Below are 26,028 nucleotides of genomic sequence, written 5' to 3'. Positions count from 1 at the left end.
CTGTTGGGGGGAATGGTACCATATTGGCCCCCATTCGTTAACCTCGGCCGTAACAGTCAATCCCAGAGGCAAAGTAGAAAGGCTAATGTCAAGACAGAGATATTTTTCCTTATGCTCTACAGGGGTTAGGCCCAAGGATGTACGACAATGTCTGGAGGACGAAGGGTACACCGAAGCCCTGAGGATGAAGGGAGGCAACACAAAGACCTTCGACGGATGCGAGGACCAAAGGACGAGGGTGTGCAATAAAGCCCGGAGGATGAAAGGTACAATGAAGCCCTGAGGATGAAGGGAGGCAATGCAAAGACCTTCCTATGGGTTAACTAGAATCCGACCAGAAGATGACCAGAGGGAACCCACCGGTAGCCCCGAAGGAGGACCCGATGCAGGCCCCGAGAGGACACGTGTTGGGGTTAGATAGGGGTAGGGCATTGTAGGTGTACAATAACAGTTATACCCCTAGAATATCCTGGGATATTCTTTTGTGTTAAAAAAAATATTCATGTGGATAAGGGGCATAAATGTAATGATGATCGGGGTAGTTGAAGTATGTCTATAAATACCCTTACTCGACTGATGTAATAAGAAGAAATAATTATTACACTCACTGTTACGAGTCTACTATTTACTATGTTACGATCAAGATCCTAACATAGTTATTGGGCTCAGTCTTTCAGAGTTTGTCCCATAGCAGCAAATAGTTTCAATTGTCTCAGGTATACACAAGGGGATTGTTCTGAATCTGAAGCATCATCAAGATTATAGTCCTTGCTGGCATGATAAAGCAATTTCGAAGGAACATGCCCCCTTAGCAAATATATATAATGCATGATAGATTGACAGTAGCTTTTCCCACTGTCAGGCAATTTGAAACCAACAGCAGAAAAGGGTAATTCAGTCGAAATATTCAAAAGTACGAGAAGCTCAAGTTCCATGGTTTAGTATGTAAACAAAATTATTGGAAGAATGGTATCACATGGGCCTCAGTTCGTTGACTTCGGTCACAATTGTCAAATTCCAAAAACCAAGACAGTGAGACTGACGTCAATGTAGGGATAGTTCCCTTGATGTTCTGCAGGAATTAGACTCAATAAGGCATAAGCAACCCTAAGAACGAAGAGTGTAGCGAAGCCCTAAGGTCGAAATAGTGCGATAAAACCTAAAGGACAAAGAGCGTAGCGAAACCCTAAGACCGAAGGAGTGAGACGAGACCCGAAGGATGAAAGATTCAGCAAAAGTCATGAGACCGAAGGGAGACAGCGTTAGGCTCTCTGGTAATAGAGCGAATACTAGCTTAAAAAGGAACCCACAAGTTATCTGGAACCTAACAATGAAGTGGCTCAAGGAAGATTCCTGACAGTCCCGACGAAGCATCCAATACAAGACCCCCAAGACATGTCTTAATTTTGCTACTTAGAGCAGTGTATATAGACAATAACCATAATACCTTTTAAAATACCATAAAAATATTCTCTAGTGTTATTAAAAATATTCCTGTTGGATAAGGGCCAAATGTATAACGATAGCGAAAATGGTTGAGATATGCTCATAAATACCCTCATTCATCCAATGTAAAAAGGGGATAAACAGTCATTACATCAACCGTTATTACACTATTTATTGTGTTACAATCACAATCAAAAAAAAATTATCTACCACTGAGTTGTTCGTCCCAACAAGCTACTGACTTTTTATACCGGAACCAAAGCCTTAGCTGCAAAGTTCAAAGAAATCTAGCAAAAGAAGTCATGTAACCTGATAGCCTACAAGGAAGCGCTCATTACAAATTTATACCACGAGAGGGGATGGTATAAAACCACAGAAAAGTACGTCATCGTCAGTTTCAGGTTCCTTGGAACAAAGGGAATGGAACACGATATGATCCTTGCAGGTTGACATTAGCAATAACCTGCCATAAGAGGTAATTCAAATGGTAATGAGTGGTCATTGCAGAAAAAAGTACAAGCAGTTGCCCTGTTGATAAAAATGCTGAAAATTAAGGGCCAGTGAGTTTACAGTAAAATTATAAAGACCCGTTGATAAAGGCATGAGAATTTACAACCATGTTTACTAATATCTCACAAAAATTCTCATGCTTCTTCCAAAGCACCTCCACAAACATGTTATGGTGTAGCTCAAGTAGGGATAGTGGGATAGGTGCCTGGGTTCAAGGGCGGCACACGGCTTGGGCCGGTCGGCTAGCCAAATCTTGCCCATCAAGTTTAGGAAAATCTAAGTATGTAAGGGTAGCTATTGGAAGGAAAGCTCAAACTGAGAATAAATGTCGTTTCTTTGCATGGTTGTTGGTTCAGCAGAGGATTCTAACTGCTGACAAGCTGGCTTTGCGGGGGTGGCCTAGCAGCACAATACGTGTTTTTGTGGGGGGCATCTGGAGACAACTAACGATCTCATTTTATTTTGTGCTTTTGCTAAGCAGGTTTGGGCTAAAGTTTTCTCTTGGTTGCACCTCCAAAATATTCCTATCCGGGATTAATTCAGCAGGCTGCCATTGCTGATTGGTGGAGTGAAGCACGCAAGATCATTACCAAGGAGGAAAGGTACCTTTTTTATGGGATTTCTATTTATACTTGTTGGAACTTGTGGAAGGAGAGAAATAGGCGAATCTTTGAGCATCAATACTTGGGACCTGATCAAGTTTTTTACAGGATTAGAGAGGTGGTGGAGTTAAGAGTGTGAGCCCTACAGTAGGGGTCTCCTTTGTTTATCGGTGTTAGTTTGAGGTGTTTTAACAGGAGTTTCAGTCTTCTATTAGCAGTTGTTTTCTAGTTTAATTCGGCTGTGTTGCTCTTGTGCTTGGCTAGGGATCGCCAGGTTGTAAAACTATTTCTATTCTAATGTCAATTGGCAGAGCTCCTGCCCATTTTTCAAAAAAAAAAGGGGGTACCTACTTGATCAGGCTAATTTCTATCCTTTAGATATTCTAGTTACTTCGATAGGAATCCTCAATTTAACAGAGGAGGATTCATCAATAAAGGCAAGGATAAATTACAGGTAACTCTCTACCCCCTTGTCCTCTCTCGCACGCCTAGGGAGCAACCCTCCTAGCTGTGGAGTTGCTCCTTGCTGCAGGTGAGGTCACAACCCTGAACACCCATGGCACATTCCTATTTCCTTTGCTCACAAACCCTAGATCATAAGATGAGAAGATAAAAGTTATATTCATTCCATTGGATATACCGTGTGATCCCTCTGCTTAAAAACTAACATGTGGTCTCTGATTGAGCGATAAGAGCATAAGAAGAGGCGCACTCCTACTAGCTACAAAGACAATACATCTCTTAAATCTCAAAAATCAGATAATATACTGCTTCCACAAAGAATTCATTTTTTTCCTTTAAGATCTACATGGTAGATAACAGGATCCAAAGGAAAATGTTTCTCTAGCAGGCAGAACAAGATATAACTACTAGTCTTGTACCATGGCAAGCCCCTAGAAAAAATGGAGTAATAACTTTGTGTAAATGAAGCAATATAAAGGACGAGCTTTGACATAAAACCTGTAGCAACTACACCCACTGAAATACACTAGTATAAACAGTTTGTTCAAGTAGGGCACCGATACATTCTTTGTGTAAAATAAATGGTACATCAGAAGTAAAAAGAGATCGTCTAAGATAATTACCTCATATCTATTTCTGACCACCAGGATTTGATTGTTTTTGTATCTGCTTAAGAAGGGTTGCTGCCAACTGCAATGTTGCTTGAAGGCGCTTTTGAGGATCTCCAAGTTCTTCCTGGGCGGATAGTTGCTGGCTAGGCTGCTGGCCAGAAGAAACAGAAGGTTGTGCGGTGGGAGCAATTGATGTGTGCTGCTGAAAGGGCGGAGGACCTTCAGGAAGTGGAGGAACAAATGATCCCAAGGGCATGGAAGAATGAGCTGGACTCACCAAAGCATGCATGGGTGGTATAGTAAAAGTGGTGTTACAAAGTACAGGAGCACTGGCTGGAAGCGTAATGGGTGCATTTGATGGTAGTGAGCCTTGTATTGGTGGTGCATGGACCTGTACTTGCGGCATCGATGGCGGAACGGGTGGCAAAGAGTTCTGAACAGGAAAGGAACCTGCGCTGCCTGGCATCATAGGAGCATGTCCATATGAATTGGAATTTTGTATGAATCCAGATTGTTTGTTTGAGCTGTCTACAGGCAAACCAACTTCTTTTCCAGGTTGGTTTTGTTGCGCAAGAAGGGCGGCCAGTTGTGCAAGTTGATCCGGTGGTAGCGATACTGGGAGAGGAGACTGATCAGGTCTAGCTGCCTGCTGTGATTTAGGTTGCACGGAAGGCCAAGACATGCTGTTTGATGCTTCACCTGGTGTGTACCCTGATATTGTGCCTTTTGGCACCCCTTGAATAGCAAATGAGTATGGCTCCAGCGACCTGTTATTTGATGCATGTGGGATTGCACTCTGCGCCAAAGAACTGAAATTAGCAGAACCTGGACTTGGATCACATCCTGAGGGCAACATGTTCGGGAGTGGCTGAAGTTGGTCATGTGCTGTACCCATGCGGGGGTTGGCTCGTGGCCTTTCTTGAGGTAACTGAGAGCCAACATATGGAGGAGCACTCTCCGGCTTGTAAGGCAGAAAAAGATCTGTACTTGCTGGGGTATAGCTTCCAGCCGAGCGGAGATGATCTGGACCCTGTGGGAATGCCCTGCTATCTGGTGGATTGAGTCTTCTCAGATCATCCAGATCCTCATGACTGCTTACATCAGTGTTCAAATGACTTGAAGAAGATGGCGCAACTTTCTCCAATGATTTGCGATTGGGTGAGTAATAGTCTGGATTTGACTGCTGAAACTTCAGAATGACTCCAGATATGCTGACTTTTCCTGGCACCCTCAGTATTTGCTCAGAGAAATCTGAAGGTGGAACAAGAAACAAGGTGCTCCTTTCTCCAAGTTTACAAACTGCTGCACGCTGCTTATCACCAAGATAATTCATGAAATCATTATAAGCTGCCATGTCTGCATCATTTTCTGGAACAAAAAATACCACCCAGCTGCTAGCAGCTTGATAGTAGTGCTTAGCAAGCATATCTAGACTTGTCCTAGCAGTGCAATCCAGAAACTCAGGCCTGAAAAGCACAAAATCAACAGAGTGAACATCAACACTCTACAGTTTAAGATTTGCCATGTGATGTTACTCACAAAGGAAACTGGATGTGATTGCTAAGATAACGAGAATATTCCCTGCTGTAGATGTTGTGTTGTAAAGTGTAGCTCAGAGAGAACATGGAAAATATAGTAAAGATAAGAATCCAAACTTACAGCATGAAGTTAAGCACCTTCCCAACAGGGAAGCATCGAGCTCGGCAGATTGGTGTGCCTCCTTTTGCTATTGCACCATTCCATTTCCATTCTTCCTTAAGAAAGGGTTCATAACGTTCAGGAGTCGATCTATCCATTTCTCCTAAATGCCTAGCAAAATTGTCTTGAGCACCCCATGATTCATATTTATCGACGAGTGGAGTTAGATTCCTTATGGCATCAATGTGATGTCTACCATGCATAGGAGGAAATTGGTAAGTTCTACTGTGTAAATCATCTTCTGGCAGATCATTTAGGGGCCTCCTTGGGTAGTCAGGACAAACTTTTCCCCGATCAAATTCTGAGAAAGGATATTCAGGAAGTTCAGTATCATGCACTTGACCACCCCTTAGCTTCTTTGAAAATGGGTAAGAATTATCTTCAACATTCCAAGAATCTTCCAATGGTAAGGGTCTCCGAGGTCGCTCAGGAATGTTGTGCCATGGTGCCTCACTCCTAACAGTTTGGCTGCGTCTAAGTTTTTCATAAAATTCCTCAGGCATCCTTCTTCCTGGATCTGAATCCTGTGTTCTAAAAGGCTCAATATTAGAAACAGGGCCAAGCTCTATTCCAGGTTCCTGTTGAAAATAATTATCCCTGCTAAAGCCCACATCATCTGCATCTCTTGATAACCTATTAGGGTGAAAATACGGTGATGACATGCGGAAATCTCTTGGAGGGCTATCGAAAGGCCTAGCCCTAGGAAAGGCTTCAAAATCTCGTTCTCTGAAGATAGGCCTAGCACTAGGGTTTAACTGGGGGGAATATGGGGCAACAAAAGATCGTTTCCCAACTTCTGCTGCAGCACCTTCACTCCGAGAAAAGCATATGCTTACTCGTGGGTTATTGAAAAGTCTTCCCTGAAGTGCTTCTTTTGCCCTGCAGGCTGCTGTAATACTAGTGTACTGGACAAATGCATACATACGGCCCGGGAATGGTGTTATCCTGATAATCTCCCCAAAAGGTGAAAAGGCTTCCCACAGAGTTGCCTCATCTACCTTCAAACCAGGAGGAAAACCTATCCATAACACCTCACTAGGTTCTGTAGACCTATTTCTTTTAGATTTATCTATTGTTTTTTCAGGACTTGGTAGTCGTTTCCTTCCACGTTCAATAGAATGTCTCTCATCAGCATATTGTGTATATCTGTCATCCATTGAGCTACCTGAAGCCTTATCCTGTAAATTCAAATACTTCAGGTAACCTGGTACCACTAGATGTGTGCAATAGTGTAAAAGCAAAATAATCAGAGATCCTGATATACGAGATCAAAGCATAGTAAACAAATTTACTTGTAAGTTATTCAGTCCTGACTCCAGATCATGAACTTAAACAAGACAGAACAAGCAACCAGGTACACCATGGAGTGAAGACAACTCCATTGGCTACAACAATAACATGAAATAAATTTCTTAGCTTAACAGCACTGCTAGATAATGAGGTTCACCTAGACCACAATATTAATTCCTCAAGTTGTGAGCCTAAAAAAACGTGATGATGAATAATGCTCCAACCCAATAATCCCACGAGTATTCTGACCTGTGTTATTTAATGATTTCCTATATCAGAAAAAATAGTAGCAAAGAACGAAGGAATATGTTGCATTTTGGACAAAAAGGGTGGTGTTTTTGCCTCTTTGGGTCACAGGGCCTCTCTGTAACAGCATAGGCAGCCAATTCAAGGTCCAATTAACTAATGAGCAAGCTATAGAAGTCACTGGCGACACACACTAGATTCAAGCTGGTGAGCACTGAGCAGTATATTGTTCACATTGAAAACGTGAAATTTCAGTTGTCTCAGCTTGAGGGTTTCAGGACAACAGTTCAGCAAAGAAATCAACTTAACTAGAAAAATAGTGAACCATCTGAGAGAAAACATCACATTTCCAGTTTCACAGCATTCCATAACAAGCCAAAGAAGCACAAAGCAAAAGCTTGAATTATGTTAGTAACAGCATTGCCAAATAAGCACCTGCAACTGCAAGTACAGTACACAATGATGGAACAACCAGTTTTCCTCAACAATTCTTAATGCTCAGCCATTTGCAAGCCATTGTCACTATCAAAATTCTTGAATACTATAATTCAAACTAAGCTTACAATAGCCTTACCCTTGTATCGATTCTAGCTATAAACAGCTAAGGCCTACATAAACCAACACTTCTGGAAGTTGTCATGTCTGTATTTATAATTCTGGACATGTCTTAAATGCAAATAGGGAAGGAAAATGTCTGGTGGTGTAACTGATCATTTAAAAGAAAAAGGAAATCCGATACACAATGACACAGGTGCAGGCCCTGGCAACAAGTTCTTGATTTCCCGTCTGATTTTACTGATTTAGGTTAATTTAATTGACCAAGGTTAGGCTAAAAACAAGGTGTCACAAAATAGTCATATAAGTTGTGCTTGAATCTTAAGATTATGTATCAACTATCTTTTCTTTTCTTGAGATTGTTTCAATACACTATGTAGCCATACAGCTGTATCATTAGTTTACGGGAATGTCTTATTGCCCAATTCATTTTAAATGATGTGTAATATGTGCTGCATAGGCTAAATAGCAGGCTATAAACTCAGTTGCTTCTTTCTTCCGTCAGTATTCCTACTGTACCTACTCCAGATGTCCCTCAGTAAAGTTTGACCAAAGGCCCACAACCTTTCGGAATGGAAACAAAATGCATGATCTTCTTAGCAGAAATTACTGCACATACCCATGTTTTTTCTACTTAATCCTGTTATCATTTTCTAATTGTGCGCATTAATTTGTAGGCATTAAAATGACAGAGGAGTCATCACAAACATTCCTGCATTCTTATTCAACGATAACAGCACAGTCCATCTTAGTTCCTTTAAGAAGTTAAACATGTCAAAAGAGCTGAATTGCCGTAGTTTCAGGAAGTGTCCCTGTATGTATTTGCAGAAGGTTCAATTTAGCCTAGCGTGGTTCTAGTATGACTGAGTTACCATGTCATGAAGCGAGCTTAGTAGCATCAGTACCATCAAGCTACCATACGAATATGGTAATGTTTCTATTAATCAAAATATTATGTAGACCATGGTACTTCAGTTAGTCACCCACCTTTTTGTGATTATATGGGCAAAGTGGTTGATTGTAAGGCATAACGGCCAATTATAAGGAAATCCTGAGGCATAAGGAAAACTAATCTACGCTTATCCAGCCAATTTCTAGAGCACGATTGGATCCATGACTAGTCGATGATGTAAATGTATGTTCACACATGATACTTAGGATCAACAATATTTCTTCAGGATCCAAGGGACTTCTGCTGTTCCCCATTGTTTTCTATTCTCTAGTATAGATATAATCCCAGATAGTTTCTTGTTTCTGGGTGTGAGATAGCTGGCATGGTTAGTGGTAGCAAACAAGTTGTAAATTACATATAAGGCTGTAGAGATAAAACAATATACATATTAGTCAACATATGAATATATGACGCCGCAACCTATTAGACATTACTTTAAAACCATTAACCTTTAAATACAGGTAGTTGCCTGTGTCTGCGTGTACAGAAAGCAACCACAAGGTCACACTGTAACTTATAAGAAATAGGTTTGTGTAAAGCAACAGTTCTCAACGTTCGCCTGCAGTAAGTTAGATAAGCAAGGTCACATCAATGTAGTCCTAATATTCACTCTGCATTTAACCTAGTAAAACAAGGAAATGATTTCTCGATAATAGGATTTCAGTCGCGTTGAACTTAATTTCAAGCTGCACGCTATGTCTCTGGTACGGTTCATATAGCAAAAAAAAGGTCTGAAAAGCTTCATAGTGCCAAGCATTGACAAAGGGTACTGAGTGCCAAGGATGAAATTAGTGCGACATGTCAATGACATTGACACATTACACTTGCTGAAACTTCTCTCTGATGCTTCATAAGCAACACATACTCTCTTACGTTTGCCCAAAAACTGAATGTCCAGGTAGTTTCATGTGTATAAACTTTTTCCTGATTTATCTTACAAGATTGTTCAGCATCAGGAGATCATGCACTACATATGAGACATCAGAGTAGGTGATCATAAGTTGAAAAGAAGATTTCTCAAGCCATGAGATGAACTGCATCTGATATTATAAGAATAAGATGCACTACATCTGATCTTCTAAGAACTGTCTTTTTGAGGTTTGTTCAAAGTTATGCCCTACATGGAAGCTAATAGTACTCAATGCTCATAAATTATCGCTGAATATTGACTTGATAAAGCAGGTAGCATATTTATCACAATAAACCTGAAAAACTTTTAAGAGTTGTTGAGTCCCAGTAGGATTTTAACTCGAGCCCTGTGTAGGACATGTGACTATTAAGGGTTGCTGATGCATAGGTACTGTGGGTGTGAATTGTTTGGCTTCACTGAAATCTGTGTCGTATGATCCTGGCTAAATAAATCCTACATTGGTAAGACTCCACAAAGATGAACAATAGTGAAAATCTCCACTGGCCAAGTGCAATTAACTCCACCATTCTGAATGAGCCTGTTTTCAATATGATTAACTCTGCATCAAAGCTGTGGATCCCAAATCTAATTATTGGCACTCTAAGCTTGTCATGAAACTGAGTTGTTCTTGTTTCAAACTTCATCGTTGCACACAAGATAAGATAAGCACATTGCGCTAGCCATACTTTCAAGACCAAGCAAATGCAAATGAACAAAGGATATTCAACACTAACCCCCTTGGAAAACTCGATCCTAACGGGCGCCCCGCCGAGCCGGGCCCCCTGCAGCTCCCGCACCGCTGCGACTGCGGCCTCCACCCGCAGGAAGCTCACGAACGCGAAGCTCCGGCCCGGGTCGCGGGCGATGCCCTCGACCTCGCCGCACCGGAGGAACAGCTCCGAAAGGTCGGACGCCGTGACGCCCGGGGCCAGCCCGCCCACCCACAGGTGCCGCGACGGCGGCGCCACCCCCCAACCCGACGCCCGCCGCGGGGGTGGAGGATCCTCCTCGACGCGGGCGCCGAAACGTGACGGCGGATCGTCGCCCCGAAAGCCGCCGAACCTCCCCCGTCCGCCGTGGCCGCGGCGGCCACTCGCCATCTGCAAGGACCGATCGGGATTGTTCAGGGCAGCCGCATTTCAGGCGCGGAATCTACAACACGAGCGTGAGAGAGGGTGGGGAAGGGGCGGGGGTACCATTCGCTTTGCAGCGGCGGCGCCAGCGCCGGCGATTGGGAGGTTAGGGTTTGCGATTTCTTTTTCGTTGGGAAGGACGTGGAAGCGGAGTGGGGGTTTTTTTTTTCTTCTTCTTTCTTTCGATTGGAGTGGCAATTTCTCTCACGGGCCTTCGTGTCCGTATGGCATTGCAAAAAATGGCAAAATGGAAGTTATAAGGTTTATAGAAAAAGTGAAAAAAAAGTTAGGTGTTTATGGTTAGATGTTTAAGGAAAGTGAGTGTTAAATATATATTTAGGTGCTTTTCCGTTCTCCAACTCTGATCAACCATGCCCCGTAGAGCCCATATATATACTAGGAGGAGGTGACTTGAAGAGACAAGAGTTACTTGTAACTTAATAGAACCACAACACTAATCGAGTGGCAGACAATGTGAAAAATGAAATAGCATCCAACAGCCGTATGAATTATATCCATGCATCCATTCGACTTGCATGCACATGCACATTCTATAGTTATAAGCCACCCATGCATTGATTAGTTCCACTAATGTAAATCTCTATTGCATGCACAAATTACATTCTTTGAGGAGCGCACAAACTAGGCTAGCTTAAGGGTAAAAACAGCTCGGATAATTTCTGTCAATTCGAGTCGGAAACGGAAACGGAAACGGGTAGTTTTTTAAATTGACATGAAATATTTTTGGTTCAGAATTAGCATCGGGCATTTTTTTTTTCGAAATCGATATCAGAATCGGCGTAACAATTTCTAACAAAATCGCCATGGGATATCCATATCCGAAGTGCATGAGTTCAAATATTATCCGAATGGCGAGACGCCTAGTCCATGGCTTATCTGGGCTGAGTCACTTTGGTTTCGGTGGGGCACTTCGGCAGAATCCACACTGCTCCTGCTGTTGACACGCCCTCTGTGGCTTGCTGCTAGCCCAATTTCGACGCGAGGTCAAGCCTCTGCTTCGCCTGGATCAAATTCGCCCGGAGGCTCATCTCCTGCATCTGCACAAGAGAGATGAGAAAGCTACTCAACGCATGCCTACTTCTGGTGCGACCTACGTCCGGGGTCCTGTGGTGCAGTCCCTGTGTGAGTCGCGAACTGAAAAATGGAGTATCTGACAATCCATCCATCTAGAGGTCTAGTACCACTTCGGTTACAGTAATTATCTTTTGTTTTATGATAAAAAAAAGTAAATTTTATAAGACTTTTATATGAAAGATCTCTATAAAACTCTGATTTAACTGCATTTTCTCTGATTCAACAGTTGGACTAAAAGGAAAAGATGGAACATATGTCATTATACGGAAGAAAGGCTTTCGTAGATGGTCTTATAAAATTTGCTTCCATCTAACAATTCATCTAGAGGTCTAGTACCACCTCGGTTACGACAATCACCTGTTGTTTTATCACAAGGAAAGCAAACATGCTTCTATCTCAGAAAAAAAAAAAGGAAAACAAACATGCGTGCATATATCACTGCATATGCACGTCTCTTATCACACGTCTTATAACTCATAGAGCGTATGCTCGCGTGTGTAAAAGATGGGCAGCCATATATGAAGCGTGATAAGTGAAATCATATTCCCATAGCTGTTCCCCGTGTGGGCGCCCTGCTGAAAGAAGAAACAAATCGAGTCTAAGCAGGCTACCTGTTGCATTCTAGATTGCCTTTTAATTGAATGATATGAAGTCAATTCACCACCGACCACTATCTTAGACTCCTGCTTTCTCAACTATTACGTAGTAACTTCTTAGTATAAATATGTTTTTTCCTATTATTATGATCGTACATACAATTTGAGTGATCTTTTATGTTCCGGTAAATATTCGTCGGCGGTATTCGTTTTTTATCCATATTTATTTTGTATTTGTTTCTGATATTATTTGTGATCATATTCACATCCGAAATATCCATATTTGAATCCGATTCCGACACAAAATATAGTTTCAAATATAGTGAAGCCTTGTTCTTACTGATTCCGAGTCGTTTTGGTCCCTAGGCTTGCTGCTTCATGTCACAATCATAGAAACCATTTTTTTTTTCATTCGGCTTGTAATCGTTTTCCCAATCGAGGTCCAAACCGTCAACAAGAAAGGGACTGTAAAAATGAGTAACTACTCTAGTCAGCTATAAGACATGACTACTGCGCAGAAGGTTGTGGCGTAGATGATCGACACGAAGATCTTTGCACCCCACCCTCTAGAAAGAAAAAAAGGAAAGTTGACATAAATAAAAAATATTCCTCCATTTAAGAAATATAAAATGTGTTGACTTAACTAAATACCTCTTCGGCGGGATCATAATTGTTGTCACTTTCCCGATGTCGGCTCTCCCAATCGCACGGAATAGGGCTCGGGATATGATATGAACCCGAGCTTTCGCTACTGTCGGAGGAGGGCGGTTGGTGTGGGCCTAGGCTCCTATCCGACCTTTTGCTTGCATCCGCCCCATTTTGTACCGAGATGGCCTCTATTGCGAGGATCATCTGTGCTAGGAGCCCTCTATAGCGAGAACCCTATGTGCTTCTGGTTTTTTAGAGGGGCTTGGGCTCCTGTCCGACCTCCTACTTGCTTCTGCTTTCTTAGGGATTATTGTCCTCTTCTACCCCATGGTACTTAATCGACTATTGGATTATTTTTGCTAAGAAAAAACTAACAAGTATGTAATGGTTCATCAATAATCATGGCAATAATCATGAAAGGCAATTAAGTTGAGTGTGGATTATTTGGCAAAGAGGCATGGCATTCTAAATTGGCAATCTGGGTATTGGCTTCTTGAGATGGCAATAATCATGAAAGGCTTTGTCGTCACACTAACAAATTTTGCCATGAAGTTCAGAGTGAAACATAAATATTTTATTTTCATAACAAATGTACTCAGCAAATGGTTCTGCTAGGATACTCCACAACCGAAACAAAAGTGGCATTAGTGTGCACCAACAGTTCTTATGCTACCAAAAAAAGAAGACAACAATTCCAAATTAACTCCATCAAAATTCAACATTATATACCAAAATCATCTTAAGAGACATTTTTGCAGAGGAAAAAGCATTAATATTTTTCCTCTGGAGCTATGTTAGATCATAGATATATATATATATATATATATATATATATATATATATGTATGTATATATAAATAATAGATATGCTCATATGCTGAACAGAGCAAGAAGGCGCCAAAAAGTACGCAAGCTAGCAGCAGTGAGCATTGCTCACTATCAGTTCAAAGCCTCAAATAGTTTCAGCCAATAGTAAATGAAATACTACATAAAAACTGAATAAAGAGTGACAGAAGAAACTAAACTGCTAGAAATTTAAACACACAACTCTTGAACAAATGTGACATTTAATGTGTTCCAGCTCCATGCTTGCATGTGCAACCCAAATGAACTATTAGAACAATGTACAAAATTTGAAGAAAGCAACCATGATGCCATTATGAAGCGAACCAAAACGAATCTAGTACAATAAACACTAGATAACTACATACTGACTCCACGATAGTCGATAGCTACCACTTTAAATCTTAGTTCCACATTCCTACTAACAAATTCAAATTTACAAATTTGAAAGTTTGGAAATTGCATGCATTAACAAGAACACTCCCACATATCCGAATAGGAATTCATCAAATTGACAATGGTTGCAAAAAGAAGAAGCAAGTAATAGCAGACATGATCAATTTGTAAATTTGAATATCACAATAACAGAGTAAACAAAGTAGCCTACTAACTAAAACAACATATAGATTTTGACATAGTGAACAAATCTAGTATATTGTCCTCTACAAGAGAATTACTTCAGAATTGTCCACCACAAGAGAATCACTTCGGATATCTAGGCAGAACATATGTAGGGCAATAACTCACATGCATGCATATATTCATGGAGAAGTCCTAGAACTTCACTTGGTCAGTCTTACACATTACACGACAATGACCTAAGGTCCGGACTCATATTGCACACGTAAAATTGGTTTGGATGCTCTAACAATTTTTGCCACTAAATTTTTCCATAGAGCATCACAGCGGCATGATGGCTGGGCATCACAATAGCACGATGACCGGCATCACACAAAGAAGAAGGAAAGGGCATCACACGGCTCGGCCGGAGCACCGGCTATGACGGCTCGGGCAGGAGGGGGATGGCGCTACTCACCATGGCTTTGGCGGTCATCGTTGGGGAGGAGATGGCCGATGTCAAGGCTTCGGCGGACGGGGCGGGGGGGAAGCGGCTGGAGTCGGGGAGGAGGCAGTCGGAGTCGTGGAGGAGGCGACCGAAGCCGTGGAGGAGCACAAGCTGGGGATGCGCGGGCTAGGGAGGAGGTGGTCGGAGTCAGGAGGAGCATGGGCCAGGGAGGTCGAGAGAGGAGGCGGTCGGCGTTGGGGAGGAGCACGGCCGGAGTCGTGGATTGGGCGGCCAGATTTGGGGCTTCGGCGGCGCAGAGGAGAGGCAGCTTGACAGCACGGAGGAGAGGAAGTCAGTGGAGTCTAGGGTTCCATGGGGCTCACGCGTGCTATATATAAAAGTTTATTTCCACATGCGGTTGACGTAACAAACCGCCTGTGAAAATGTATTTTCACAAGCGGTTAACTTAACAAACCGCCTGTGAAAATAGATTTTAATAAGCGGTTGAGATAACAAACCTCCTTTATTTTCACATACAGTTTTCTTTATAAACCACTTGTGGAAATGCATTACTTTATTATTTTCTTGGAAATATTCTTCTATTACAAATTCTATATACATATATATAAAATAATATATCATATTGTTGTTGTCAGTGTATCAGGAACCGGGGGTCCCCGAATCCCGAGGCCAGGCCAGCCATCCGTCACATGGCGCCATCCCGCGGAGTCTCTCCCGCGAGGTGAGAAAGATCGAGTCCCGGGAGAGGGCGCTCGGGGCTACAGTCGGTGGCTTCCGAGTACCCCAGTTCCCCAATGATCCACGAAATCTAAGTACCGGGAAGAACGTGCTCGGAAAGATGTACGGTGACCCCCGAGCACCCTAGTCCCCCGACGACCAGGAGAGCTAAGTACCGGGAGAAACGTGCCCGGGACCGCTAGCGGTGGCCCCTGGGCACCCAAGTATCCCGAGGACCCACCGAAGGAAGTTCCGGGAGAGAGTGCTCGGGGTTGCGTGCAACAGCCCCCGAGCACTCGGTTCCCCGAGGATCCGTACAAGAGTACCCGGGAGAGAGTGTTCGGGGGCACTGTTCGCCTCCCCGAGCACTCGGTACCCCGACGACCCAGAAAGGCCCCCGAGGGGCCCCCCGATGAGGTGTCAGCCAGTCAAAGGCCCGAGGCCGCATTTAAAGAGCGTGCGTGGCCTGTCCCCTCCAACTGCTCCCGTCGCGCTCAGCGTCAGTTCCTGCCACGTTCTGGCAGAGAGGCGTGGGGTTATTAATCGCACAGGTCCCGTCCCATGCTATCCGGCCCGTCTTGGGATAGCATCGTAAGGGCCGAGACGTTCCGTCTGCCGCGCTGCTGTGGCAGGGGAACAAGACAGGGCGGGCACGCCGGGCCGCTCTGCGGCTGCCCGGTGGGCCCTCTCCACGGCGCCCGTTGCCAGGACATTTATTGTGACGGACGACCGGGCGTGCGACGCATTTTCCACCCCCGGTCACATCACCCAGAGGAAATGATAACGCCCTTTCTATTTATGGCATCTTGGAACTCGTGCCCCCTCTCCCGTTCGGGGCACGTTGCTGCCAGTGGGTATTTAAAGCAGCCGGTGGCACAGAGATCTGGGGGAAGGGAGATCAGAGATCTGAGAGAAAGGACCGAGAAGAGAACATCTGATAGACAAGAGCACAGCACAAGAGAAACAACGGCTGAGAAGTGAGCAGCATGAGACAGACCGAAGAAGTTAGAGCCCCATGCTCTAAGATAGACCAACATTCTTGTAACCAGCAACATCCTTGAGGGACTTCCTCAGGGCATTTATAGTATCCATACAGGAGTAGGGTGTTACGCCCCCGTGCGGCCCGAATCTGTCTAAATTCTGGTGCATTTACTTCTTCTTGCACTAGGTCATTCCACAACCACCGGCAGTTGCATTCATTTCCATTTATTTCTCCGACGAACATACTCAGGATCATCCCCCCCCCCCGGCCGAATTTCTAAAAAGGGGTCTCTCAGGATCCCTGCGACTGGAGTTAATCCTCCGACAGTTGTATTACATATTTTTGTTACATGGCAATGCATATACAATCATTTTAAATATGTTTTTGATAGGTCTGTTAGACATTATTATTTTTTGTCACTTTTAGGAATCAATAATGTCGGTATATCAGGAACCAGGGGTCCCTGAGTCCCGAGACCGGGCCGGCCATCCGCCACGTGTCACCATCCCGCGAGGTCCCCCCTGCAGGATGAGAAGAGCTTAAGTTCCGGGAGAAGGTGCTCGGGGCCGCAGCCTCTGGTTTCCGAGCACCCCAGTCCCCCGATGACCCGCAGAGTCCAAGTACCGGAAAGAAAGTACTCAGAAGGGTTCCCACTTACCCCCGAGTACCGTAGTCCCCCGATGATCCAGACAGCCAAGTGCTCGGGGCAGCACGTGGCAGCCCCCGAGGACTCAGTTCCCCGAAGGTCTCACCGAAGTGCTCGGGAGAGAGTGCTCGGGGCTGCACGTGGCAGCCCCCGAGGACTCGGTTCCCCGAAGGTCTCACCGAAGTGCTCGGGAGAGAGTGCTCGGGGCTGCACGTGGCAGCCCCCGAGGACTCGGTTCCCCGAAGGTCTCACCGAAGTGCTCGGGAGAGAGTGCTCGGGACTGCACGTGGCAGCCCCCGAGGACTCGGTTCCCTGAAGGTTCGCGCAAGATCGCCCGACGACCCGAAGGGTCCCATCGGCGGGGTGTCAGCCAGTCAAAGGTCCAATACCGCATTTAATAGGCACGCGCGGCCTGACATCCTGATATTCTCAGCTGCCCACGCCCTAGTGTCAAACCCTGCCATGCTTTGGCAGGGGGACGTGGGTCCATTAGATGCACGGATCCCGTCCCGTATCATCCAGGTGCCTCGGGATAACGTTGCCAGGATCGAAGCGCTCCTCCTGCCACCCTGCCCTGACAGAAGAACAAGACAGGGTGGGCGCACCGGGCGCCTCTATGGCTGCCTGGTGGGCCCTCTTAATGGCACCAGAGGACATCCACTGTGGCGGGTGGTCGGATGCGCGCCGCATTTTTCCACCGCCCCTGTCACTTCGCCAAGACGGAATGATGACGCCTTTCTCCGTGGCGCCTTGGCACTCGCGCCCCCTCTTTCCCATTCAGGATAAGTCGAGGTCGGCGCGCCTATAAAAGGAAAGGATGGAGAACAAAAAAAAGAGGAAGGGAGAGGACGAGAAAAAGAAGCAAGAGAAGAGATCAGACCAGACGATACATCACAAACAAGCTCGAGCAGAGCTAGAACACGGGAGCCTCAAGCTCTCTGTAGGCGACACACCCTTGTAACCAAATACATCCTTGAAGAATTCCCTTCAAGGAAAGATATTGCACTCACACAGGAGTAGGGTGTTACGCCCCCGTGCGGCCCGAACCTGTCTAAACCCCGGTGCATCTATCTCTTTTGCACTAGGTCGATCATCCTCCACCACCACCAGCCGTTGCATTTATTTCCGTTTTCATTTATTTCCCGGACGAGCTCATTCAGGATCATCCCCCGGCCGAATCTTTAAAAAGGGGTCTCTTGGGATCCCTGCGACAGGAGTTCATCCTCCGACAAATAAGCACATTGAAAATTAAATTACATAACATGAAATGTCACATTGAAAATTAATTTACATAACATGAATGTCACATTGGAAACTAAGTTACATAACATGACACTATTTGCCTTTAACTACTTTTCCTACACCATCAAGGCGCATGTAGGGCATTACAAATATATCGAGGGTTGCTTCTATAAGTTTGATCTTTTCTGGATCTCCGAAAGGTCACACATAATCGAACTGATTGTATTCTTCCTCACTCTCCATATTATCAACTCTGACAATTCTTTGTTTTTCGGCAGTAACTATGTGCTTCTTTTCATTTGCGGGATTGATTATATAGAAAACATGTGCGATGTGATCAGTGAGTACACACGGGTCATCTTTGTGACCTACAATGCTGAGGTCGACAGTTGTGAACCCGTAGTTATCCACTGTCGCGCCATTTGGGTGTTTGACCCATTTGCATCAAAAGACGGGGATCTGCAGATTCACTCTATAGTCGAGTTCCCAGATTTCATTTATGAACCCATAATAGGTGATCTTTTCCCCTATTGTGTCATAGGCTTCTATCCGAATGCCGCTTTTTTGGGCCGTGCTCTTCTTGTCCTTTTCTTTGGTATTAAACGTGTACCCATTAATATCATACGATTGCCATGACGTAGCTAAACTTGATGGAACACAACCCAATATTTTCACATTTTTTTATCTACGGATTCTACATCTGGAAGGTTCTGGTTCTTGACCCATGTGGTAAAATGACGCTTGTGCTCTTTCAAGATCCAATCATATGAGCGGCCTTAATTTTCTATGTGAAGCTCATTCAGGTGTTGCTCGGCGTACAACACCACTATCTAGAGCTGTTGAAAGACGGTGAAATGTGCTTCTTCCACTGCTTTGTAATCATGATGGATGAATATTTTCTTTCATTTGGTCCCTCTCCTAGACAACCTCCCCTCATATCAAGATACATGTACACCAATCGTTTTAGCATCTTGTATGTAATCGATGCAACACTCAATGACTTCCTCGATACTGTAGCACTCGATCATGGAACCCTCTGAGTGAGCATGACTCCGTACATAGCCCTTGAGGATACCCATGTACTGCTCAAACACATACATTTGATGCAAGAATATAGGGCCCAATGCAATTATCTGATTCACGATGTGAACCAAGAGGTGCACCATGACATAAAAAAACATGGAGGGAAGCACATCTCAAGTTGGCACATAGTCTCTACCAAGTAACTATGTAGAGCACCTAATTTTTCAGTATCAATCATCTTTTGAGCAATTACGTTGAAGAAGTGACACAACCGTATGATGACCACCTTTATGTATCCTGGTTTGATACCCCTGATCACAATAGGGATCATCTGCATCATCACCACATGACAATCGTGAGACTTCATGCCGATTAGCTTCAAATCTTTCATTGAGACTAGTTTCTTGATGTTGGATGAGTAACCAGTCGGGACTCTCACCCCGCGTAAGTACTTGCATAATGCTTTTTTCTCCTCAGGTGTCAAAGAGTAGCTAGCCGAGGGATGATAATGTTTCCCATTTAGCTTGTTTTCAGGGTGTAGCTATGGCTTGATTTTAAAATGCATCAAGTCCTTACGTGACTTGATTCCATCTTTTGTCTTGCCTAGTATATCTAGTAAGAGGCCAATGATGCTATCACACATATTCTTCTCAACGTGCATGACATTGATGGTGTAGCGAACGTCCAAGTCCTTCCAGTAGGGCAAATACTTAAAGAAAATCAGCATCTTCTTCCACAGCATACCGGTCAACGTCTCACTTTTCTTCCTCTTTTTACCCTTTGACGGGTTCCCAAAAACAACCTTGATGCTCTTGACTATTTCAAACACTAGTGCCCCACTGCGATGTTTAGGCTAATACCTTGCTCAATCGTGTTGTCAAAAAGTTTCTTCATCTTACGATATTTTTTAGTTTTGAGTAAGAACCGTTGGTGTCGCATGTACACTACCTTCAGTGAGTACGGAAGGTACACAAACGCGGTGTCATCAAAGATAACTACACATCCTTGCTTCCCTTTAACCTGTCCCGATAGGAAAAAAAAGGTGGGATAATCACTGATGGTAACAAAAATCATGGCTTTCAGCGTGAAGTATTGTCGTCGGAACTTATCCCACACTCGAACCCCATCGTTCCACAGTTTTACCATATCTTCTATCAATGGTTCCAGAAACACATCTATATCAGTGCTAGGTTGTTTCAGTCAAAAAAAAATTATTCTATTGGATTGGATTCGTTAGATAAGAATGGACAATATAAGGTACTTCCGCTTCATGCATAGCCATGGAGGAAGGTTGTAGACGGCCAGGACCACTGGCCAACTGCTATGTGAGGTGCTCATGTCATCGAAAGGGTTCATTCCATCGGTACTCAACACGAACCTTACATTTCTTGGTTCTTCAGCGCAAACTAGATACATGGCATCAAACTTTCTCCATTAGTTAGCATCAGCGGGGTGTCGAAGCTTAATTCCATCCTTCTTGTGCTTATCAAAATACCAATGCATCAGTTTAGAGTCCCTAGGGTTCGAGTACAAACGCTGCAAGCTGAAGATCACTGGTAGGTACCACATCACAATGGCAGGACTTTTTCTCTTCTTCTTCGCATTAGAAGAAGTGTCTTCTTCGTTACGACTAGTATTACTCTTCTTCTTCTTCGCGTTGGCGGAAGCATCTTCGTCCTCACAATCATCATTCCTCTTGTACCAACTCTCATTGCATAGTAGGCATCTATCCAAGGCTTCGTACTCTTTACGGTAGATGATACAATGATTCAGACACACGTGTATTTTTTTCACATCTAATGACAACGGACAGATAAGCTTCTTCGCCTGATAAGTGGTGGTGGGCAAGGAGTTTGGCTTTGGAAGCATGTTTGCCAAGAGACTCAACAGATTAAAAAAACTCTTGTCGGACCATCCATTGCTGGCCTTCAATCTTAGAAGTTCAAGCACCGAATGCAACACCATGAACTCTTTATCACAGCCCTTCGATTCCTTATACAAAAGTTCATTCGATGCCTTCTGTAATGCATCGAAATTATCTAAACCCCTCATGTTCCTTAAAACATGTGGTTCTATGTGACGTAATATCTCCTCCAGATCGAAATCAACATTATCATCCATCATAACATCAGTGTCACCTTTGACACCCTCATCATCACCATCTATTTGATCAATAGTGATGTCGTCGTTTGGTTCGCATATACGTTGTTCACCATGTTTGGAGCAACATGTGTAATTCTCAATAAAACCTCTCAAGATCAAGTGTAATTTGATTATGCTTGATTTGTCCTACAAATTCTGGTTCTTGCAGTCAGAACATGGATAATATATTTCCTTTGTCTTCTTAGTCAAAGCGTCCTTCTCGGCAATTTCAATAAAAACATAAAGTCCTTTGATATATATTTCTCCATGTCTTGGCGTATCGTACATCCATGCTCTGTCCATCTTTAACATCAACCACAAAATTAGATACATAAATTAATTAATAAGAAAATCATAATAAAAAAAATTTAAAAAAATGGGAAAAATTGGGCTTGTTACGATTACAATATGTCTACACAATTGAATCTACAATGAGAAAAATTAGCTCATAACAATATGAATTCATTACTCTCTCTCCCTCTATATCTAGATCTAGATCTAGATCTATCAAAAAATCACTATTCATGATAAACCTCCTATATGATATAAAACATCAAATTAAAGCTACATTTTTTGAAATATAATGTTAGAATCATGTAAATCTACACAATTTAATCAACATTAGCTAAAAATTTTAGCTAATTTAAGGATCTAAATGGCTAGAACCATGAGCATCTCTAGATCACATCCAAACACTAATTAAACCTTAAATCTAAATCTAGATCTTAAAAAGGTGTTAGCTAGGGATGAGATATCCTTACCTTAGATGACTTCTTCAAGGAATTCAAAAACAAAACCTTCTCCCCTCTGTTTTCAAATCTCGCTGCCGCCTCTGAGCTGCTCTGTTCGGACAGTGAGCTCTGTCTGAATAAAGCTCCCCCGCGGACAACTACTGTTTATGAAGATATTATCACAAATGGTTTACAGAACCGTTTGTGGAAACAAATTTTCATAGGCAATTTCTTATATGAACCGCTTGTGTAAATTCTCTATTTCTACATGTGGTTTACATAAGGAACCGCATGTGGAAATGTCGTATTTCTACATACGGTTTCTTCTGTTAACCGTCTATGATAAAGTCTATTATCACATGCGGTTAACATAAGAAATCGCTAATAGAAATGCGATATTTCTACAAGCGGTTTCTTATGTAAATCGCCTGTAGAAATAAAGCTTTTTCCACAGACGATTCACATAAGGAACCGTATGTGAAAATTAATTTCCACAAACAGTCCACAATCGCATAGGGCCGTAACCTACTATATAGGTGATTTTCATATGAACCGCCTATAAAAATAATGTGAACCGCCTGTAAAAATTAATTTTCATAGACGATCCACAACTGTACGGGGCCGCAGCCTACTACTCAAATGATGTTGATGGACGATCAGCACCTAGTGGCAAAATGGCATATGAAGAAAATGTGATAGGTGGTTTCTTCTATATTTTGATTGCAGACAACACAGTTCTAGTCATCACCCTCAATACGGAAATTTTTCCTTCTAGAAGAATCCTAAAATTGAGTCTGTCTTTGAAAAGGAGCCAAACAAAGACTTTAAGTTTCTTGACACATTTGGACTTCCAATCCAGTTGAAGGGTGCTGGTGAGGAGATCGCTTTGAAGGTTATGGCATAAAACTTTCTAGAGGAATAATTGCTAGAACCCCAACAACATGTCCAGGTGTCACTTTGATTGTTCGAGACATAAGATTGAGCGATCATCTCTTGTAGTGTTAGAAATTCTTCAGATGTCTTGCAGTGCTAGTGTCTGAAACTGGTCCTGGGGGTTGTCGTGGAGCGCAAATTGAACTAGTGTAATGTTTTTGTCCTTTGCGAATGAGAAAAACCTTGGTAGCCGCTCCTTTAAGTATTGCACATTCCACACATCAAGCTAAAGTAGAATCGTGGAGTCATCGCATGGGAAGCTTACCGCCATACCTCTGAAGTGATCACATAATTTCATGATATCCTTCCACCAGAATGAGCCTCTAGGCGGCGTGGTGTGCGGTATGAGACCCCCACTATAATGAGAACTCCAAATAAGGTTGATCTAGGGATATCCATCTTGTTGTAAAACTTCAGTAGATGCTTCATTAAAAGCACTTCATTTTGAATTTGTATGTTTACCACGCCCAAGTCCCTTTACTTTTTTGGGTGCAGACTTGATTCCAAGCCACCAAAGGATCCCCCTTAGCATTGATACCTGATCATCTCCAAAGATAATGTCTTCTACCCCTATCCATGTTATCAATTACCTTTTTTTGGAAGTTTTAGCGTGCATATTGCATAAGTGGGGAGCTAAGAAAGAGCTAAGTTGACCAAAGTGAGTCTACCAGCCATGCCCAATAGAGAGGATGTTGCTGAAAGTCTTCTTCCAAACTTTCATCAAGGTTGCGAAAATGCTCCACTTTAGGTATATGAGTGCCAAGAGGGAGGTTCAAATAGGTAAAGGGAAAAGACCCAATTTTGCAGCCAAAAACACTAGCTAGAAGCTCCATCTTTTCTATAACAACATTGATGGGGATCATGCAGGATTACTGATGGTTGACCTTGCACCCTGTGGAAGTTGAGAAGGAGTGCAGGAGCCCTTTTAGGTAGAATATTTCTCTCTGAGATGCTTTGAGAACCAAGATGGTGCCATTAGTGTATTGCATAATTGGGAAATCCGAGTCATGGGGAATGACCAAGGGGTGGCTAAGCAAGCCTCTTTCAACAACTTTATTGACTACATGTTGTAATAGATCAACAGCAATGACAAAGAGCAATGGGGATAATAGGTCCCCTTTGCAGCATTTAAAGGCCTTCCCAGGAACACCATTAAGCAAAACCAAGGAAGAACCAGAATCCAAGGATGGACCTAATCCAACCAATCCATCTTTCATTAAAGCCAAGATATTGTAACATCTGGATGATAGTCAGAAGCTTAATAGTGTCAAAAGAAACTTTTTTAAAATAAGCTTGAGGATCACCATTTCTTGTTTAGAGTGATGACAATGGTGTCGATATTCAAAAGCCCATGCCAGACAATCTTGAATGGCCCTACCTTTGATGAAACCATATTGGTTCTTGTGGATGAGATATGTGATTATTGTTTGGAGTCTATTTGCCAACACCTTGGTGATCATGTTAAGAGATGTGTTGAGGAGAGAGATGTGTCTAGAGTCATTAAGTGTCACTAGGCTGCTAATCTTTGGGATGAGGGTGATCAAGGAGTTGTTTATTAGCTGCAGATTTATAGCTCCATGAAAAAAGTCATTGAACAGGGAATACAAATCCCCTTTGATAAGGTCCCTGCATTTTTTGAGGAATAATCCATTAAACCCAGTTATCATCCCCTTGGGCTTGTTGTTCTTGGGGGTCCATCGGCTCCTCTACTTCATTAGGCACATCTTGTTGCTCCGGTTCCTCAAAGGGGTGTGTTACTATTGTTTAGAGGTAACTCATCTTCCTCTGGGATAAACAGATCGACAAACTCATGATTGAGAATATAAATAGGGACCGTTCATGATATTCCCACACCACCTATCTGACAATCCTACCTAATAACAAGGCTTCTTGGTATCGACTCAGCGAATTTTGAACATGCATTTGACCAGAACTTAAGTTTTGCTCCTGGCATTGGAGTGCTAGTGAACTAATTTTTGGAAGGAAGCACATACTTGATCAAGATGAAGAAGGTTTATGTAATCTAAAGAGTACCCAAGCAACATAAACCAGCCGATCCTATTATAGGGCAATTTTAGAGATTTAAAGACTTTCCATGCTCAACGAAATGAACCAGAATCCCATGTGATCATTACCATTAAGAAGCATTTCTTTTTGAAAAGCATCCCGCGACTGGAAGTGCCTTGACGCCCAGCTCTAAAGTGCCTTCACGACCAGCTCTAAAGTGGCATTCAGTTCTGCATTTGGCAGTGAAAGTCATGCCCTAATCACTACCGGTTGTATAACAAGGAGTGAAAGTGGTTTCAGGAGCCAAAAAAGGAAATGAGCCAGCTCGAAATCGAGCCGGCTCGGCTGCTGCCACCGTCGGCGCGCTCCGTCGTCGCTACCGCGCCAGCTTGACCTTGCATAAGAAAATGTGATGGCACAAAGGCCGCCACCACAGCACACATGGTCATGCTCTACTTGTCGCCACCGCCCGCACCCTGCATAGTGAAGGCCATCGCAAATGAGAGGCAGCTAATAACGTTGAGTGTTGCCATAGCTCCTCGCTACAGAAGGAGCGGTACTCGAGCATGTCGCCACCATCCTTCTTGATGTCGACCATGAGCATGGATAGTGCCACACTAAAGATCTCGGCGGTCACGGTGAGCCAGCCCTTGGCCCCGTTGCGCTTCGTGCCCTTGAGGTGCATGCCGCGGGAGGAGGAGTAGGCCGGTGGGAGAGGAGGTAGGGGAGGAGGCTGGTGAGCGAGGAGATCAGGAGGAAGAGTGGTGCGAGCGATGGGGTGGGAGAGGGGGTCAGAGAGACAAAGAAAGAGAGCAAGGGAGGCAGAGATAGCGGCCACACAGTGAGAGAGGGAGGGAGTTGGAGACAAACATGAGTATTGTGAGCTAAAACCGGACTGAAGTTAGATTTCATGTCTGGATGACTTTTCACTACCGGTTCGAATTAACAACCCACAATGATACTATCATACTAGGTTTTAAT

At 43.5% G+C, this 26,028-nt stretch overlaps 1 protein-coding gene across 2 annotated transcripts; it reads right to left on the bottom strand.

Moving 5' to 3' along the window:
* Nucleotides 1-1,543: 1,543 nt before the first annotated feature.
* LOC133901614 (flowering time control protein FPA-like) lies at nucleotides 1,544-10,584 on the bottom strand. Of its 2 annotated transcripts, none has more exons than XM_062343034.1 (5): nucleotides 10,479-10,584; nucleotides 10,017-10,382; nucleotides 5,291-6,507; nucleotides 3,644-5,097; nucleotides 1,544-1,909 (listed from the first exon to the last, which is right to left on the bottom strand). In XM_062343034.1, the coding sequence occupies exons 1-4, from the start codon at nucleotides 10,479-10,481 to the stop codon at nucleotides 3,651-3,653; spliced, it is 3,033 nt and encodes a 1,010-aa protein (XP_062199018.1). In that variant the 5' UTR covers nucleotides 10,482-10,584; the 3' UTR covers nucleotides 1,544-1,909; nucleotides 3,644-3,650. The 2 variants fall into 2 exon arrangements, with proteins under 2 accessions (XP_062199018.1, XP_062199019.1); XM_062343035.1 differs by lacking the exon at nucleotides 1,544-1,909 and adding an exon at nucleotides 1,949-3,147.
* Between the last annotated feature and the right edge of the window lie 15,444 nt (nucleotides 10,585-26,028).

This window comes from Phragmites australis, chromosome 20, assembly GCF_958298935.1.
Source record: "Phragmites australis chromosome 20, lpPhrAust1.1, whole genome shotgun sequence".
NCBI classification, from domain to species: Eukaryota; Viridiplantae; Streptophyta; class Magnoliopsida; order Poales; family Poaceae; genus Phragmites; species Phragmites australis.
Note: the sequence above shows the minus strand (reverse complement) of the source record. Positions and strands in the feature narration are given on the sequence as shown.